At 56.6% G+C, this 18,128-nt stretch overlaps 2 protein-coding genes across 3 annotated transcripts in view; one reads left to right on the forward strand and one right to left on the reverse strand.

Moving 5' to 3' along the window:
* ATP2A1 (ATPase sarcoplasmic/endoplasmic reticulum Ca2+ transporting 1) overlaps positions 1-1,861 on the forward strand; it is a 15,668-nt gene extending 13,807 nt beyond the window's left edge. The window contains exons 18-22 of the mRNA XM_008157695.3: positions 71-156; positions 252-385; positions 483-600; positions 732-849; positions 1,581-1,861. Of these exons, the coding sequence (XP_008155917.1) occupies positions 71-156; positions 252-385; positions 483-600; positions 732-849; positions 1,581-1,606 (482 nt within the window). The 3' untranslated portion in view covers positions 1,607-1,861. The remainder of the gene's footprint in view (positions 1-70; positions 157-251; positions 386-482; positions 601-731; positions 850-1,580) is intronic.
* On the reverse strand, positions 1,816-14,905 carry RABEP2 (rabaptin, RAB GTPase binding effector protein 2). 2 transcript variants are annotated; one of them, XM_054714543.1, is made up of 14 exons: positions 14,414-14,905; positions 13,729-13,938; positions 9,562-9,719; positions 7,245-7,355; positions 6,810-7,160; positions 5,624-5,719; positions 5,433-5,531; positions 4,572-4,724; positions 3,403-3,580; positions 3,253-3,264; positions 3,113-3,168; positions 2,980-3,021; positions 2,778-2,894; positions 1,816-2,430 (listed from the first exon to the last, which is right to left on the reverse strand). In XM_054714543.1, exons 1-14 carry the CDS (start codon positions 14,472-14,474, stop codon positions 2,329-2,331), a joined length of 1,746 nt encoding a protein of 581 aa, XP_054570518.1. In that variant the 5' UTR covers positions 14,475-14,905; the 3' UTR covers positions 1,816-2,328. The 2 variants fall into 2 exon arrangements, with proteins under 2 accessions (XP_054570518.1, XP_054570519.1); XM_054714544.1 differs by lacking the exon at positions 2,980-3,021.
* Between the last annotated feature and the right edge of the window lie 3,223 nt (positions 14,906-18,128).

An 18,128-nucleotide genomic window follows, 5' to 3' on the forward strand; every position in this document is an offset into this window, starting at 1 on the left:
GGCCATGGGTCTTCCTGATGCCTCCCATCGCCCCAGCCCTGACCCCCAACCCCCATCTTCTCCACCGCAGGCTACGTGGGTGCGGCCACTGTGGGAGCGGCTGCCTGGTGGTTCCTGTACGCGGATGATGGGCCTCACGTCACCTACAGCCAGCTGGTAGGGAGGCTGAAGAGGGAGGACGGAGGTGGACGGGAAGCAGAAGGGGGGCCCCGAGGCCTCCGTGGAACCCGTTCCTTCCCCTCCCCCTGCAGACTCACTTCATGCAGTGCACTGAGGACAATCCCGACTTTGAGGGTGTGGAGTGTGAGATCTTTGAGGCCCCTGAGCCCATGACCATGGCCTTGTCTGTGCTGGTCACCATCGAGATGTGCAATGCTCTCAACAGGTAGGACCTGCCCACCCCCACCTTTTCCTCGCCCCCGCCTCTCGCCTCACCTCTCTTGTGTGTCCCCCCCTTGCCTCTGCCCGGCCTCCGCTGGCAGCCTCTCCGAGAACCAGTCCCTGGTGCGGATGCCGCCCTGGGTGAACATCTGGCTGCTGGGCTCCATCTGCCTCTCCATGTCCCTCCACTTCCTCATTCTCTACGTGGACCCTCTGCCGGTGAGCCTCCCCCGCCGGGCACCCGTTCCCACGGCGGAGCCTGTGACTCCACGCGCTCACAAAGGGGAGGAGGCTGGGCAGTGCTGGGTGCTCAGAGGGGCACTTGTCCTCACTGCCTCTGACCCCCTCAGATGATCTTCAAGCTCCGGGCCTTGGACTTGACCCAGTGGCTTATGGTCCTCAAGATCTCATTGCCTGTCATCGGGCTCGATGAACTCCTGAAGTTCGTTGCTCGGAACTATCTGGAGGGTAAGCGGCTCCCCTCCTCGGCGCGGCGCCCTGTCAGCCCCGGGCCCTGAGCACAGCCCCTTCCCTCTGCGCTGCGAAGGCGCCCGCCCCCACCCTCTTCCTTTTCAGGTGGGCGTGTTCTGGGTCCTGGCAGGACCACTGTCCACCAGGGAGGCGCACCAGGTCCTTCCTCCCCGCCTCCCTCCATGCCTGGTGCAGACACCTTCTCCTCGGTGCCCCACTTCCTCAGCCCTCTAGGCCCGCCACACCCACCCTCCCCCAATAACGGCTGTCTCTCTGTCCTCTCTGGCCATAGGATAACCCGTTCCCCCTCCTCCATCTCTTTGAACCGTGTCACAGGTATCGCCCCCCTTCTTGTCCTTGCCCCCAGCTGCTGTGCCCCCACCTGACCCCTCTCCCCCTCGGCTGGCCTCCTGGCCTCCGAGGTCACTGCGCTCGCACACTGCCACTGCCGCGCTTCCAAGCAGGGGTAGCTGCTGCCCTCACTGCGGGCTCGCACTGCCCGGCCTCTGGGCACACTGTCTGCTGAGCTGCGCTGCGTTGCGCTGGCTGGGCGCTGCGCTGTCTGCCGCTGGGGCTGCAGTGGTTGGGAGTGGGATCTGGGGACACAGGTGGGTATGGGGGTTGCTGAGCGACCCTCCAGGTGAGTCTGCAGGTGGTGGGAGCCTGGAGCCTGGGAGGGACGCTTCCTCTCCCGCCGCCTGCTTCAACCCTTCCTTCTCTCCTTCCAGATCCAGAAGATGAAAGAAGGAAGTAACCAGTCCTTTTGCCCCTTCTTCCCCATCCTGATAGTGACACCTTTAGCCAGAGCTGTGGCACAGACCCCACACCCATCCCCCTCGACATTCTTGTTTATAAGCACAATGTCCCCTTCCCTTTGCCTCCCCACCCAGCCACCCACCTCCCTCTCCCTGTAAAAACCTCCCTTCCCGGCCACGTGGGGCTTGCAGGGACAAGGCGACCGACTGAGCTGAGCTGCTTATTTATTGAAAATAAATGACAGAAAAGTCTGGCCTTGCCTCCATGCACATCTTGGGCCTCCTCGAGCCCCTGGGGACAAGCCTCTTAGTGTCATGCAGTCCAGAAAGCAGCCGTCTGTCCAGGACGCACGTGTGGAGGAAGGCTCCACGCCACCACCCACAGCTTGGCTGGGACTAGGGAAGGGGCAGGGGAGGGGCCGGTAGTCTGGTTGGGGAACAGGGGCACCAGGGTGGGACCCAGGAGGCAGCATAGCAGCCAGAGAGCCGCAGGGCTGAGCCTGCACCTTTGGTTCAGGAGGGAGCTGGGACCCTCACCCATGTCATCCTGGGGAGCAGAAGGCCCAGCCACTCCCGGGAGGAGGCCCTGGCAGGGCGGTGTGGCCCTGTCCCCTAACCCCAGGCTGAGAGAGAAGGAAAGGCTCCATCCCGAGAGCCCGAGAGCCGAGGCCTCCTGGCTCTGCAGTGGAGAAAGGCAGTCTCCCCGGGGTGGGGCTGGCCCTCAGCTGTCCTTGATGTCCCCGACGTCCCTGAGCGGCGCCTCGTCCAAGAGGCTGCGCACCTGCTCCAGACTCTCTGCCTGGCGGATCTGCTCCAGGCGCACCTGCGGGCCGTGAGGAAAGCAGAGGCCCTCGGTGGGCAAATGTAGCCCCGCCCCCCATCCCGTAGTGACACCAGGTTCAAGGAAGAAAGGGGTCCTGGAAGGGCGGCCTGAGGAAGCGGGCAGGGCAGGTGGTAAATGGCACGCAGCAGGTCCGTGTGCCTGGCCGGGCTGCCCATGACAAAGATGGACACACAAAGATGGGGCTTTAACGTCTGGAGCAGGAGCTCAGAGGAAAGAACCATGCCAGCCAGGGGGAAGAGGACTCCTCTAACTGGGGACTGTCCTTGCATGACCCAGGACACGTCACCTGGAGTCACGGCAGCTGGTGGTGAGGGGACCTGCCATACCTGCAGGGCCTGGGACAGGCGCACGAAATCCCTCTGCACCTGCTCGCTCGTCTCCAGCTCGGCCTGCAGCCGCAGCACCTTTGCCCTCTGTTCTGAGAGGAGGTCTGTGAGCTCAGCCTAGGGGACAGGATGAGGCTGGGACCTTGGGCCAGGCAGGAGGGGTGGCCCACTGGAGGGTCCCTCTACACCAGCCCCGACTGACCTCTTCTGTGGGGCCTGACCCTGGTGGCTGCCCCGAGGCTTCCTGAGGCAGACAGAGGGCAGAGGGGCTGGTTAGGGTCTCTCCCACTCTGCCACCCCTGCCCATCATCCTGCCTGGCCTTACTCTGCCTCACCTTGCTCTGTTCCTGATGGATCCGCTCCATCTCTGTCCTGAGGCTGCACAGGGAGGCTAGGAAGTCAGGCAGGGACGAGCCGTCAGGCCCACGCTCTCCTCCTCCACCAGCCCCAGCCCGCCGGCTCCAGCCATACTCACCCTCTAACACCTCTGTGTGGGAAGGAAAGAGAGAGAGAGGTCAAGGCTTGTTCTCGCACCATCTCTCTCCCCTCCTGGCACCCAGGTGGTCCCCTGTGGGGAGGCCAACCCCCCGAGAGCAGGAGTGAGGGAGCTCATCTCTCCACTCACCTGTCTCCTCCCGCTGCACCCTCAGCTGCCCCTCCAGGCTGGCCCTGGCCGCCGTCTCTTCCTCCAGCGCCTCCCGCAGCGTCACGATCTCAATGCGAAGGCGTTCGGCCTCGTGCTCCCGGGCCCGCTGGTGGGCCCTGGCCTCCTGCCCCATGCGGAGCACCAGCTGCTTCAGCTCCTGGAAGGGCAAAGCACCTGCTGGGTGTGGCAGCAGGGGTCACCAGCCGCACAGGGAGTGTGGGGAGGGGAGGAAGGGAGGAACCTGTTAAAAGGGGGGACAGCCCGTCATGGGGCGAGGAGACAGCACATGACCCAGCAGTGAGTGTTTCACAGCAAGCACACGCCCCGGCAGAGGCCCATGAGGAATGGTGCCAAGGTCCGGATTACCCTGAGCAAGATACCCTTTCCTAACGCTCAGCAACAACCAACTGCTCAGCACTCCACTGCTTAGGGAGGCATGTGCATATAAAAATGGCACCAAAACAGAGCAGGGGGTGGTCCAATTCAGGAAGGAGGGAGCAGAGCCAAGCAGGAAGGGTCCCCGTGAGGAGATACCAGGTGTATTTTCAGGATGGGCAAGGGCTGCCGATGACCGTCACTTTCTGTTAAAATCCTCACCCGAAGACGTTTCATTGATTTTTAGAGAAACACTGACGTGAAAGAGAAACATCAACTTGTTGCCTCCCTTATGCACCCCGATTGGGGATGGAACCCGCCACCTGGGTATGTGTCCTGACCAGGAGTCAAACCCACAACCTTTTCTGGTGAATGGGGCGATGCTTCGAGCCACTGACCCACCCGGCCAGGGCGACCTTCATGTTTTTAACAAATTAATAATATCAACGAAGACCATGCACAGACCGATGATGACAGCTTGTTATGAACCAAAGACTGTGATGAATTCAACTTTGTGGATCTCGTGTCCCTTAAAAATAAACCAAATTACTGCTTTTACATCAAGCATTCTGTGAGCTCATTTTCTCTTCATGCCCATGCTGGCGAGGGGGCGTGGTCCCATTTTCAGGTGGGGAAACAGCCTTAGATAAGTCAAGTGAGTCGGCCAAGGTGACGCCGTGAGAGCACAGCAGCCTGGATCTGTCCCCCAGTCCCACAGGGAGGAAGTGCCCCCAGGGTGAACCCCAGGCTCCCGGTGCCTGCACCCCCCTTACCGGCACTGAGCTGGGCATTGACTCCTCCTGGCCCTCCTGCTCCAGGACCCGGGGGGCTGAAGGCAGTGGCTGCTCGGCCCGGAGCCCTTGGTTTTCCTCGGTCAGCCGCTTTACCTCGTGGCGCAGGCACTTGTGGGAGGAGGCCAGCTCTGCCTGGGGACGGAGTTAGTGCGCGCTGAGGGGACAAGCGTCTCCAGCCCCTGGGAGGACAAACCCTGACCCTCTTCCTTCACCCTTCTCAGTGACTTGCGGGTCACACAGTGGCAGCCACCAACCATGTCGGCTGCTTTATTTGGTCCATGTTGGTTGTCGGTTTTTTTACTTTAAATTAGTTGCTAAGTCTAAAAACCGGCAGAGGACACACAAATATCTAGATTTCTGGCTTCTCTTGACAAACAGAACACCTGGCAGTACTGAGCCCGAATTCCCACGTGGCGGAGTCCAGGGAAGCCGGCCCTGCGCACCATCTCTCGGCTCCCAGGTTGCTCCTTCCTGCCTCGCACCTGGCCCAGTTCAATCGCCTGCAGCTCTCGTCTGGTCTGGGAAGTATCTGGCCTCTCGATCCCTGCTTTTACTCCTCATGACTCTAAGCTGGGCCCACTGTCTCCATTTCACGGCGGCAAGGCTGAGGCTCCCAGCCTGTGGGATCAGCTCAAGGTTCCGCAGCACGCGTGCCGTGGGCTCTCTGCACACAGGCCCCTGCTCGGGCCACGGTGCCAGGTGCCCCGGAAACCCTTTCACCCTCCCGGCCCCAACTCCAGGTGCAGCCCGCGCAGGACAGGTGCCTCAAGCTTCCATGTGCCCCCTCAACCAATTCCCATCACACTCCCCTCCCTCCTGCCCCAGCGCCCAAGCCCTCACCATCTGCAGCTGAACCCGCTCCTGAGCCTGGCTCACGGTCCCCTGCAGGGTCTGCAGCAGCTGCTCTGAGTTCTGGACCTGCGCCAGGAGCACCTGCATCTGTGGGTGGCAGGGGGCAAGGGTGAGGTTGGGGCCCAGGAGGAGGCATGCAGCCAGAGGCCCTGCTGGGCTGGAGCAGAGGCCGGACCCACCTGCTTGGCACAGTCCTCATTGCTTCGCCTCAGGCCCTCTTGCAGCTCATCCCGCTCACGGCTGATGCTCTCCAGGTCCTTTTGCAGCTGCCGCCCCTGCCACAGACCCGTCCTCAGTCTCAACCTCCAGGGAGGCCTCCCCTCACCATGCCTTTTATGCCGCACCCCCGCCACCCCCACCCTCCGCCTTTTTGGCATCTCAGTAGGTGGTGCCATTATCCTCACAGTTGCTCAAGCCCAAAGCCCAGGAATTGATGCTGACTCTTCTCTTTTTTCCACTCCCAAGTCCAACCCACCAGCAGGCCCTGCCAATCTGCCTCCAAAGTAGATTCCACATCCACTTCTCCTTATCTCTGCTGCCATCTCCTGGTCCCAGTCACAACCTTCTTCTAAACTAGGTCAAGGCCCTAGCTTGGCTCAGTGGACAGAGCATTGGCCTGCGGACTGAAGGGTCCCCAGGTTCAATTCCCGTCAAGGTCACATGCCAGGGTTGCGGGCTCAATCCCCAGGAGGGATCATGCAGGAGGCAGCCGATCAATGATTCTCTCTCACTGATGTTTCTATCTCTCCCTCTCCCTTCCTCTGAAATCAATAAAAAAAACACACACACACACAAAACTATGTCAAGCACCTCCAACTGGCCAGCCCGCCTCTCCTGTTGCCCTCCCCCCACTACAGCCCATTCCTACACTGAGGCCCAAGTGGTCTGCTGAAGCCTAAAGCAGAGCAGGCACTCCCACTGCTCCTTGTCTGAAACACTCCGTGCACCGAGGCTGACCTCCTGGGCCTGCCTTCCTTTCTGATCTCCTCTCTCTTCTCCCTCTCGGAGGCCTTCCTGGGCCTCAGACACACCATGGTCTATCCATCCTCAGGGCCTGTGAACTTCAGTGCCTTCTGCCCCCACTCTTCGAGGAGTGCTTTCTGTCACCATCCAGGTTAGTCTCCAGCACTGCATGGCCTGCCCTTTGTCCTGGGCCTCACCCGGGGACACTGACCACCTCATGTGTCCACGTGCATGTGTGGCCTGGCTCCCTCACTTGGTGGAAGCGCCAGGAGGGAGGGAGTTTTCTCCTCACTGTGGATCCCCAGCTCTGGCTCAGCCTGGGCCCAGTAGGTGCTCAGTAAGTACTGGTGCAAGGAGAGGCGGACGCATGCGGGCAGACAGGCACCCTACCACTCCACTCACCTCCATCTGCAACTGCTCCCACTGGGTGTCTGGGACAAGTTGGTAACCAGGAGGGGGCAGGTAGATGCCCTCAGGGACCAGGGTGCCCGTGGACACCAGAGAGGCCGTCTCTTCCTGCTCGGGGCTCAGGCCCTGGCGGCCGCGGGGCAGGGAGGTGCTGCTGCCGGGCCCGCCGCCGAGGGAGAAGGAGGAGATGGAGGCGCTGTCATCACAGTTGTGGGCGAAGGCCTCGGCCGCTGCACCCCCATCTCCGCTCAGCTCCTCGAGAGGCTCCAGCGGGGGAGACAGGTCCCGGGAGAGAGGCAGCAACTCCGTGGAGCCATGCAGGGAAGGGGGGTGCCGGGGACGTCCCTAGGGAAGGGGGTCAGGGGAGAGGCTGGGGGACAGGGTCCTGCAACGCCCCTCTTCCCTCAGTGCCCCCTGGCCTCCCCTCACCTGGATCTCTTGAATCAGCTCCTCCGCCCTCAGCAGCTTTGCCTTCAGCTCCTCTATCTCCTGCTCCATGGGCAGCACGATCTCTCGCAGCTTCTCCGAGTCCTCATGGGCCTGAAGGAAGGGGGGGCGGGGGAGGGAGTTGGGCAGCGACAGTCGCCCTCCCAACTGCAGGACCCCTCGGGTCTGTTCAGAGCTTTCTTTCCAAGTACATCAGCCCCTCTAATCCTCCCAAGAAAGCCCTGTCCACCCCCATCTGAGATCACAGAGGGTCTGGCGCTCAGACCTGCCCCAGGGCACGTGGCAGGTAAAGGGGCCACAGTCACAACTATCTTCCCACCTGCTCACCATATTTCCTCCCCAATATCCAGTTTCCTTTTATCACAGAAACTAACATTTAATTTGGGCACAGAGCCTATATTCTAGAACACATCCACAGTTCTCAGCTCTCCTGTAACTAAGCATGGCCACATGACTAAGTTTCAGCTAAGGAGATGGAGGCAGGTGCCATGTGCAACTTCAGGGCAACTCCTTAAAGGGAGGGTGTGCGTTCCCCACCCCCTCCTCCTCGCTGGCTAGAATGTGGACAGGGCTGGCACTCAAGCAGGCATCTTGGACATGAGGCAGTAAGCGACCTATGGCTACACAGCAACACAGAAGGAGCCCGAGTTCCTAATGACTTTTTAAAAAATTCTTGTAAGAGTTTATGTGAGCCAAACTGATGACATACACTGGGGAGCAAGATCTCAGTCGCTCTGGAGAACAGCAGCTCTACAGCTTCCCTAAGAGCTGAGCTGCCATTTCAGCCCTGGAAACGCCTACCTCTGGACCTTGAGAAAATAAACATCTATCTCATTTAAGTCGCTGCTGACTCGGGTGTCCAAACCTCATCCTAACCAAGATGCCCTCACACTCCAGTCACCACCGTATGGCTATTCCTTTTTGGTCTCTTTTCAAGTTGGGGTCCTGCTGAGCACAGCAGCTCGGGGAGGATGAAGCCCGGCCCCTCTGTCCTAGGACAGCCAACCCTAACCACGTCACCGCCATTTCATCTCCCACGAGTGCTAGGTCAGCGAGAACGGCCCTGCTGCCTGGCTGGCGTGCGAGTCAGTGGTGACAGCATCGGCCCATGGACCAAAGGGTCTCAGGTTCGATTCCTAATCGGGGCACATGCTCGGGCTGCGGACCTGATCCCCAGTCAGGGTGTGTGTGGAAGGCAACCGATGGATGTTTCTCTGTCACACTGATGTCTCTCTCTAAAAAAAAAAAAAAAAAAAAAAAAATCAATAAAAACAATAATAAAAAAGAAACAACAACAAGCTCAGTCTAACCCTCCAAATCTCACGTGAACCATGGCAACAGGCAGGGTAAGCCTGTGTGGCCCAAACAAAACACTCTGGATCCCATCTGAAGCCTTGGAATCCACACTCTGCAGATCCCAGGCTGTGGACTGACCATGGCCACGTGCAGGAGCTGGGCCAGGACTGGAACTGCCTGACGCCAGGCCTGCAGCCCCTCCCACGTCCCAGGTGGCTCTCCGTCAGCAGAGCCCTCTCCTTCCCCACCCTGGGTAACTCTCCTGGAGGAACACCCGCAGGCAAGCCGCAGCCTCTGCTGGGAAGGTGTGGGTTAGACACCTTCCTTTCTTGGGCTCCTGTTTTGACCTCTGTCTGTCTAACCGGGCGACTGACTCGACCTCCCTGAGCCTCGGTTTCCTCATGCATAAAATGAGCTAAGTACCTACCTCACAGGGCTGCTGTGAGGATCAAGTGAGGTAACGATGTGAACCTGCTTTGAAAGATGAAGAATTTGGTAATATGTGCTTCCTACTATTATTCATAACGAAAACAACATTAAAGGAAGTGATATGCTATTTTCAGAACAAAAACTTTACAACCAGATGGCTTAGATTTTTAAGTCCCAAATCTCCTTTCTGTGTGCAAAACCTGGGGAGAATTATTGAACTTCTCTAGGCCTTATCTTACTCATCTGTTAAATGGACCAATGGACCTAGTTTTCAGGGGAAAGCCGAGGGAGCCTGAATCTGTCCAGCAGTTATCAGAGTGCCTAGTGCTGCAGAGGTCTCCTTAAGGGTCAGCTCCCTTTCCCTACATGACTGTCCTTCACGTTGGAGGTAAGTGAACATAGCAAAGCCGCCAGTAAGCGGCAGGCCAAGACCCTGCTAAGTGTGGAACTAGCGTCTGCGACACCTAGAATGATGACTGGGTGCCCTGCTCCCCATGATCTGGGAGCGGCACACCAGCACCCCTCTGTCCCACGGCCACCCGTGGGGTCAGGGGGAGGCTATCCCAAACCCAACCTTTTCCATCTGCTTCTCCAAGGAGTCCAGGGGGTGAGCCCGGGACAGCAGCTGCTTCAGGCGGCCCAGCTCCCGCTCCTTCTCCTCGCAGTCCTGCTGCTGCTGCTGCCGCTCCTGCTTCAGAGAAGTGATCTGGGCTTCATAGCTGCTGATGGAGTCTGGCAGGGCAGGAAGGCGGAGGAGAGGAGGGTCAGTGCGCGGGGCTCCCCAGCACGAATGCACTGGGCGAGGCAGTTTACCACGGTGACGACACTAAGACGGTGGGCCTGTGGAGAGATGGCCCTGGACAGTGTTAGCCTCTCCGCATCCGTGTCCTCAGCTGCGAAATGGGGACACTAATGACTCCCCCACTGGAATGCTGAAGGATCGAAGATGACATCTGCTGGGTGTTACACATGATGCTGAGGATATGATACCTGGCCCACATTTAGACCAGTAACGGCTTATACAGATAGGTATCAACATACACCAACAAAAATCAATTATCTAACATAATATTTTTACCTGTTATTTTCACACTTATTTTAGTGTATACTAACATTAGAAGTAAATATTCTGCCAAATCCAAAGTTCAGCCAATAATCAGGTAGCACAACTTTCTCAGGAGAACGAATGAGAGTATGAGAAGAGTTCCAGTCACTGTTGAACAAAGCTGGAATGATCCATAATAGACAACTGGTCTGTTAACCTTTTTCGTCATTGTGTATAATTCACATCTCAGTAGAAAGACTAACAAATATTTTTAAAAATGTAATTTTATTGATTTCAGAGAGGAAGGGAGAAAGAGAATCATTGATTGGCTGCCTCCTGCATGCCCCCTACTGGGGATCAAGCCGGCAACCCAGGCACGTGCCCTTGACCAGAATCGAACCCAGGACCCTTCAGTCCGTAGGCCAACGCTCTATCCAAACCAGCTAGGGCGAAAGGCTAACATATTTTAAGTGCCTCAGGTTTTAAGGATTCTGCAGCGGAAAAAAGAACATCCTTCAGTTTAGAACCTACAAAAGCTTGTTTATTTTGATTAATGTACTTTTTAAAATATTATTTTATTGATTTTTACAGAGAGAAAGGGAGAGGGACAGAGAGTTAGAAACATCGATGAGAGAGAAACATCGATCAGCTGCCTCCTGCACACCTCCCACTGGCGATGTGCCCGCAACCAAGGTACATGTCCTTGACCGGAATCGAACCTGGGACCCTTCAGTCCGCAGGCCAACACTCTATCCACTGAGCCAAACCAGTTAGAGCTAATGTACTTTTATTTACTTACTTTTATTAATGTAATTTTTATTGCATGGTGTGAACTAAGTTATTGCTTACAAAAATTTGTAATATATCCTGAACCTGGCCAATGTTGCTCAGTGGTTGAGCATCAACCCATGAACCAGGTCACAGTTCAATTCCTGGTTGGGTCACACTCCCAGGGGGGTTGTGTAGGAGGCAGCCAATTGATGATTCTCTCTCATCATTGGTTTCTCTCTCTCTCTCTCTCTCCCTCTCCCTTCCTCTCTCTAAAATCATCCTACCTAATAAAACAATAATATGCTAATTGACCTACCTTCACCATGCCCACAGCCAATTAGGGCGCTATGCAAATTAACCCAGTAAAGATGGCGGCCCCCACACGCTGCCCCACCCCCCATTACTGAGCGGCTGAGGGAACCGGGGCCAGCTGAGGGAACCAGGGCCGGCGGGAGGCGCCAGGGCCTCCCGCTGCTCCCATCGCTGCTGGCATCGTTGCTGGCGGGGGCCAAGCCCCAACCCTGAAAGAAGGCGGAAGGCGGTGGCCAGAGCCAAGGCCTGGGTCCCCAGTGCTGGCGGAAAACTGGTGCAGGCAGCCAGGTGAATAAAGGTCTATTGCACGAATCTTCGTGCAACGGGCTTCTAGTAAAGAATAAAAAAAGAATAAATTTATAATATATCCTCTTGGAAAAAAAAAAAAAAAGGTTTTGCTGCCAGACCACCTGGGTTCAGATCTGTAGCTTTCTAGCTGCATAACCTTGGGTAAGTTATCTAACCGCCCTGGGCCTCAGCGCTTCTTTGTAAAATGGAGATAGGTAATAGTTCCTACTTCATAGAAATTGCTATAAAGGTAAAATATTCATAAAGCACTTAGCTCAGAACCTGGCATATATGTGTTAGCCATTATTATAAACGTTGTTGTTATGGTATGTTCAATAGATGTTTGCATTATTATCACTGTCATTATGATGATGATTTAGAATAGTTTTTCTTATAGGGACAGAAAGTTTCCTTTAAAATAAATGTATGTAAGCCCTAGCCTGTTTGGCTCAGTGGATAGAGCATCAGCCTGTGGAATGAAGAGTCCCAGGTTCAATTCCGGTCAAGGGCATGTAACTCAGTTGCAGGTTAGATCCCCAGCCCTGGTTGGGGCACATGCAGGAAACAACCAATCAATGTGTCTCTCTCACATCAATGTTTCTCTCTCTTTCTGTCTCTCCCAATGCCTTCCACTCTCTGTAGAAATCAATGGAGCCCGAGCTGGTTTGGCTCAGTGGATAGAGTGTCAGCCTGTGGATTGAAGGGTCCTGGGTTCGATCCCGGTAAAGGGCACATATCCGGGTTGCGGGCTCGATCCCCAGTAGAGGGTGTGCAGGAGGCAGCTGATCAATGATTCTCTTCATCATTGATGTTTCTATCTCTCTCTCCCTCTCCCTTCCTCTCTGAAATCCATAAAAAAAAAAAAAGTTAAAAAAAAAGAATCTTAAAAGAAAAAAAGCTTCCTAAAAATAAATAAATAAAATAAAATAAAAAACAATGGAAAAATATCCTTGGGTGAGGATTAATAAATTAAATGTATGTACTTTTTTAAAAAAAGTGGACCTATTTAAAGAACAAATAGTAAGCAGATAACAGGGCAAGTCATACAAGGAGACAACCACGTTGCAGAGGTAGTATGTGGACGCCTGAGATGTGGGAAATACAGCCCCAGAAGTCTGGAGGTGGAGCAGCTGTTGGAAAAGCAAGTGACATGGTGGGGTGGGAATCTTAGAAAGTGTACTCTGGCCCTGACCGGTTTGGCTCAGTGGATAGAGCGTCAGCCTGCGGACTGAAGGGTCCCAGGTTCGATTCCAGTCAAGGGCATGTACCTTGATTGCAGGCACATCCCCAGTAGGAGGTGTGCAGGAGGCAGCTGATCGATGTTTCTCTCTCATCGATGTTTCTAACTCTCTATCCCTCTCCCTTCCTCTCTGTTAAAAATCAATAAAATATATATTAAAAAAAAAAGTGTACTCTGACCCAACTGGAGTGGCTCAGTGGTTGAGCATTGACCTATGAAGCAGGAGGTCACGGTTTGATTCCCAATCAGGGCACATGCTCAGGTTGTGGGCTCAATCCCCAGTGGGAGGCGTGCAGGAGGCAGCCACTCAATGATTCTCTCTCATCATTGATGCTTCTATCTCTCTCTCCCTTCCTCCCTGAAATCAATATAATCAATAAAAATATAGTTAAAAAAAGAAAGTGTACTCTGAAAGCCAATGTCAAGGCCAGGTTATAGAAAGAGACCTGTGAGAAGGCTGGGGTAACAGTCCAGGGGAGTTGTCCAGAGCTTGGCTGTGGGAGCAGAGTGGGGGACAGGACTGGAAGCTATTTCAGAGACTGGCCTCTGACTAGAGGAGGAGGGGGAAACAGAAAAAGAAGCTACGGGATCTGGGGCAATGGATGGTGCTGCATCCCAAGTACATACAGGGAAGTCAATGCACGTATGTGTGTGGTAGGGGCAGGTGCGGATGTAAGGGTGCGCGGGGAAGGGAGGAAACCAGAAACCAGAGGGTTGGACTCCAAAGAGACAGGGCCCAACGCTGAGTCAGGAGCCCAGAAGCTCAAATGAAGGAGCTTCAGGGAATTGAGAAGTTGCTCATCTTCAGGGATGATCAGTGAGGGACAAGAAATGACAGGGGGCAAGGGAACAGGTAGAGGTCAGAGCTACACTTAGCTGGAACTGACAGCTGCTGCCAGCACAGGCAGTGCCACTGTGCAAATTAGACAAGGGTGCCCCTTCCTATGGCCCATAGGCCTGTCCTGGGCTAGGCTGCCCTGCTAACTTACCCCCCCCCCCCCATAGAGGGACCCCTTGACCCTCTTCTGGTCATGCACTCCCCTCTATGGCGCTGATGGAGAGTCTGCGAAGAGACCCTGACTCACCTTTCAGGATGGCCTGCAGGGAAGCAACCTCCTCCTGGCACTGCCGCTGCACCGCAGCCACAGCCTCGGCCTTCGTGCTCTCGCTCACCTCGGCCACAGCCTTCATGGTCTCCATTTCTGCCAGGGCGCCTGCCAGCTCGGCTCGAAGTCGGCAGAGTTCCCCTGACTCAGCCTCGGCCTTGGCGCCCTCCTGGGGCTGGGGATCAAGCACTGTGGGGAACAAGAATCAGCCTCTCTTCCCATCACTCCAGAACCCCCAATAACCCAGGCCACCAAACCCCAAAGTCCACCAACCTGGTACTACCGCAACCACGGTCCCCGCCCCTGCCCCAGACCCGCCACGCTCACCTGGCCCCGCCTTCTTCTCACCTAATTCGACTGGTATAGTCCCGCCTCTTCCCAATCCACGGTTCACCCAATCCTCTTTCCTCTGACGTGACCCCGCCCTTCCGACGTCCCCGCCCCTTGCCCACCTGGCCCCGCCCACATCTCCTCACGGGGCCCCACCTCCCAGCTGGTCCTTCCCCGGGAATCGCCAGGCCACGCCCACCCGCCGGTGTTTACAGACCCCGCCCCTTTCTCCAGTCTTCCCCCCCCCCCTCACCAACCCCCACCCGCCGGCTGCTGAGCTCGGCCCCGCCTCCGGCTTCCCGCCCCTCGCATGCACCGACACGTCCTCACGTACCGGTCCCCGGCCGCCGTCGCCCGCCATCCTCGCCCGCGGCCGCCGGCGCCGCTGCCGCCATTGCCTCCGCGCAAACGGCGGGATCCCGCACTCCCAGGTGACCGAGCTCACCGCTTCCGGGTCCTCTCGGCTGTTTCCGGATCCGCTCGGCTGTTTCCGGATCAGCCCTGCTGGAGGCTGAGGCTGGAGGTGGGGGAGGAATTGCCGAGCGTCGGCCGGAGAGATCCGTGGGGACGCCTGGCCGCGGTGCCAGGCCCCGCCCCTCTTCGCCTTCCTTCCTGGGGAGCGCTCTTCGAGGACACTAGTTCTTCAAAACCCCAAGTTTTTTCACCAAAAGCTCCCTAGTGTCTCCGTGTGACCTTGGAAGCTCTGTTCAAATTACACCTCCTCGGAGGTGCCCGCCGGCCTCAGCCGAGGGTGGGCGAAGCTCTCGCGGCCTCCCGAGCCCGGAGCCGGCTCCTGGCGGGGCCCCTGCCGCCCTTCCGCTGGGGCCTGGCTCACGTTACAGCGATTGTGGCCAGGCCTCCTGCACCCCCGCCCTCGTGGGCGTCCCTCGGGGCAGGGCTGGGTCGGCTCCACTTTTCTGGGCGCCCGAGTCCCCGCGTCGTCAGTCAGTCGTTTAAGTCTGGCGCTGAAGGTCCCCACCCCACTCTGATATTCAGCCTTTCACCGCTTCCTGCTAATACCCCCTCCCCGTCCAGTGCCTCTCAAACCCCTCCTCTCCTCCCTCTGCCGTGGCCCCGTCAAGCTCTCATCTGTGACATCCCCCCTTGGATGGTAACAAGAAACTCAAACTTAGGTCCAGAGCTTTGATCCCCCTTCTCTCAACCCGTTTCTCCCTCTGTAAAGCACTCTCCAGGGGCCTGGAAGTCCTGTAAACTCTACCTCCGAAGGACTGAGTTGCAGAATGTGTCCCTTTTTCTTCATCTCCAGGTCTAAAACCCAGCCCCAGTCGCAATCACCTCTCTCCTGAACTTCCAGAATGCCTCCTAATTGCACCCCCGTGTGGCCTTGAAGCTCCTTGAGTCATTCTCAAAGCAACTAGAGCCATCTGTGAAACACATCATGTCACATCCCTGCTTACAGTCTAGTTCAGTCCAATTTGAAAATGGGCAAAGGACGGGAATGGACATTTCGCTGATGTCACAGATGGCATATTTGCACATGGAAAGATGTTCAACATTATTAGCCATTAGGGAAACGCAAACTAAACCACAAGTAGATATCACTACACACCTCCCGGGATGGCTAAAACAGGAGAGTGAGAATACCACGTGCTGGGAAGTAGAGAGACGGAATTCCTCACATATTCCTGATGGGAATGTAAAATGGTATAGCCACTCAGTATGACAGTTTCTAACAAAACTGAACATGACCTTACTGGAACACCAAGCTTTAAACTGCAAGGTCTCAGCTCAAAAGTCACCTCCTCAGCGAGGCCTTCCCTGACCACCCCATCCAAAATAGCCATCCCCAATCACCTGTCCACCATTGGATCGCACTAGAGACTTCTCACCACCTGAAATTATTTATTGGTTAACTTGTTTATTACCTGCCCCTCTACCCTTCTGTGGCCCCAAAACTTGAATCAAAGCTCCAGGAGATCAGGAACCTTGTCTTTCTTGTCCCGGCTCTTTCCCCAGCACCTAGCACAGTGCCTGAGAAGTAAACATCCGGGGAATCAATGAATGAACACTCTCCTTATGGATCTCTCTGGTCTCCCTCCAATTCCCCTCCGCACTGCAGCCAGGGGGTGTTTTTAGAAAGTGCAAACCTGGCCAGGTCAATGCCTGGCTTATAAATCCCCAACAGCTCACTGCCCTCAGCAGCTTCTTGTCCTCAGGACTCCGTGTGTGTGTGTGTGTGTGTGTGTGTGTGTGTGTGTGTGGCACGGTTTCTTGGGACGGGGTGAAATGATGACTATAAATAAAGCTCCAGTCAACTATCAGGCTGGGGGTTTATCCTGAGGCCCTTGGAGTCCCTGAAGTCCATTGAGCAGGGGAAGCACATGACTAAGACGAAGGAAGCTCTCTCCATGGCGCGTAGGTGGGAAGCAAAGAGATAGAAGACAGAGGACCCCCCCCCCCCCACACACACACACAAAAGAAGGCCATTGAAATGGTTCTATTGGGAAGGAAGGGTCCAAAAAGGGGAGAAAGTTGGTTCTGGAAATAGCTAGGCTAGAAGATGACGCGTTGGTAACCGTGCATGGCGGGAAGAGAAAAGGGAGTTTTTTTTCACTCTTCCTAACTTCCTTCCTTTATACAACAACACTTACCAAACACCTTCTGGATGTCAGTGAACAAGACAGTAAAGATCCCTGATGTGGAAGAGGGGGCATGCCGGGGCAGGAGGCCCGTGAGAAGACTAACAAGCATACTTTGGGATGGGGGTAAATGCTGGGAAGGAAACAAACAGGGTCAGGGACAGCCTCTCAGAGAAAGCCACACTTAAACTGAGACTGAATGATGGGAAGGAGCTGTTCAGAGGGGCAGAGGGTGGAGGTGGGGGGGAAGGGGAGGTGGGGGGAGTGGAGGTGGGGGGGAAGGGGAGGTGGGAGGAGTGGAGGTGGGGTAGAAGTGGAGGTGGGGGGAGTGGAGGTGGGGGGAGTGGAGGTGGGGTAGAAGTGGAGGTGGGGGGAGTGGAGGTGGGGGGGAGTGGAGGTGGGGGGGAGTTGGTGGGGGGGAGTGGAGGTGGGGGGAGTGGAGGTGGGGGGGAGTGGAGGTGGGGGAAGTGAAGGTGGGGTAGAAGTGGAGGTGGGGGGAGTGGAGGTGGGGGGAGTGGAGGTGGGGGAGTGGAGGTGGGGGGAGTGGAGGTGGGGGGGAAGGGGAGGTGGGGGAGTGGAGGTGGGGGGAGTGGAGGTAGGGGGAGTGGAGGTGGGGGGAGTGGAGGTGGGGGGAGTGGAGGTGGGGGGAGTGGAGGTGGGGGGAGTGGAGGTGGGGGGAGTGGAGGTGGGGGGAGTGGAGGTGGGGGGGAGTGGAGGTGGGGGGGAGTGGAGGTGGGGGGAGTGGAGGTGGGGGAGTGGAGGTGGGGGAGGAGTGGAGGTGGGGGGAGTGGAGGTGGGGGGGTGGAGGTGGGGGGGAGTGGAGGTGGGGGGGAGTGGAGGTGGGGGGAGTGGAGGTGGGGGGAGTGCAGGTGGGGGGAGTGCAGGTGGGGGGAGTGGAGGTGGGGGGAGTGGAGGTGGGGCAGCCTCGCTCAGTCCTTTGGGGGCATGATTCCGAGTGTTTTTTAGGTCGAGAGAAGCCACTGCACGGTTCTAAGCAGAGGACTGTTGTGCTCTAGCAAGACTTTGCCCCTGAGGCAGCTGGGAAGCTAATGGCAGGATTAGAGAGGTTCTGTTGAATGAAAGGCAAAAAAACACACACAAAAAAGCCATAAAAAACAACAAAAGTCCTGCCTCCTCACCCTCTTCATTCCCCAATGCCCACTCTTCCCCCTGCCAGCCACCAAAGGGAAGTGGGGGCCCTGACAGATGGGGGTCCCCTGGGGTTTGCCCTAGGCAAACAGGAAGCCACAGCCCAGTGAGGCGGCTCTGGGAACCGGCCACTGAGAAAGCAGGTCTCCTGGGTCCCCAGCCTCTTTCCCTGGTGACTGCAGCCGTGCAGACACCGATAGGCATTCACACGCACACCTGGGGGGGGGGGGGGGTAACACCTACCCTTCTGTGGGCCTCAGTGTCCTCATTTCTAAGTGGGTTCCTTCCGTAACTGAAGCA

This window comes from Eptesicus fuscus, chromosome 4 (genome assembly GCF_027574615.1).
Source record: "Eptesicus fuscus isolate TK198812 chromosome 4, DD_ASM_mEF_20220401, whole genome shotgun sequence".
Lineage (NCBI taxonomy): Eukaryota > Metazoa > Chordata > Mammalia > Chiroptera > Vespertilionidae > Eptesicus > Eptesicus fuscus.

Excerpts from the sequence above, each read along its gene's own strand:
- RABEP2 (XM_054714543.1), bottom strand. The coding sequence starts at position 14,474 with ATGGCGGCAGCGGCGCCGGCGGCCGCGGGCGAGGATGGCGGGCGACGG. Across the intron at positions 3,022-3,112 it reads TCCATCAGGAACAGAGCAAG|GAAGCCTCGGGGCAGCCACC; the intron begins GTGAGGCAGAGT and ends TGTCTGCCTCAG. Across the intron at positions 2,431-2,777 it reads GCCTGTCCCAGGCCCTGCAG|GTGCGCCTGGAGCAGATCCG; the intron begins GTATGGCAGGTC and ends CACGGCCCGCAG.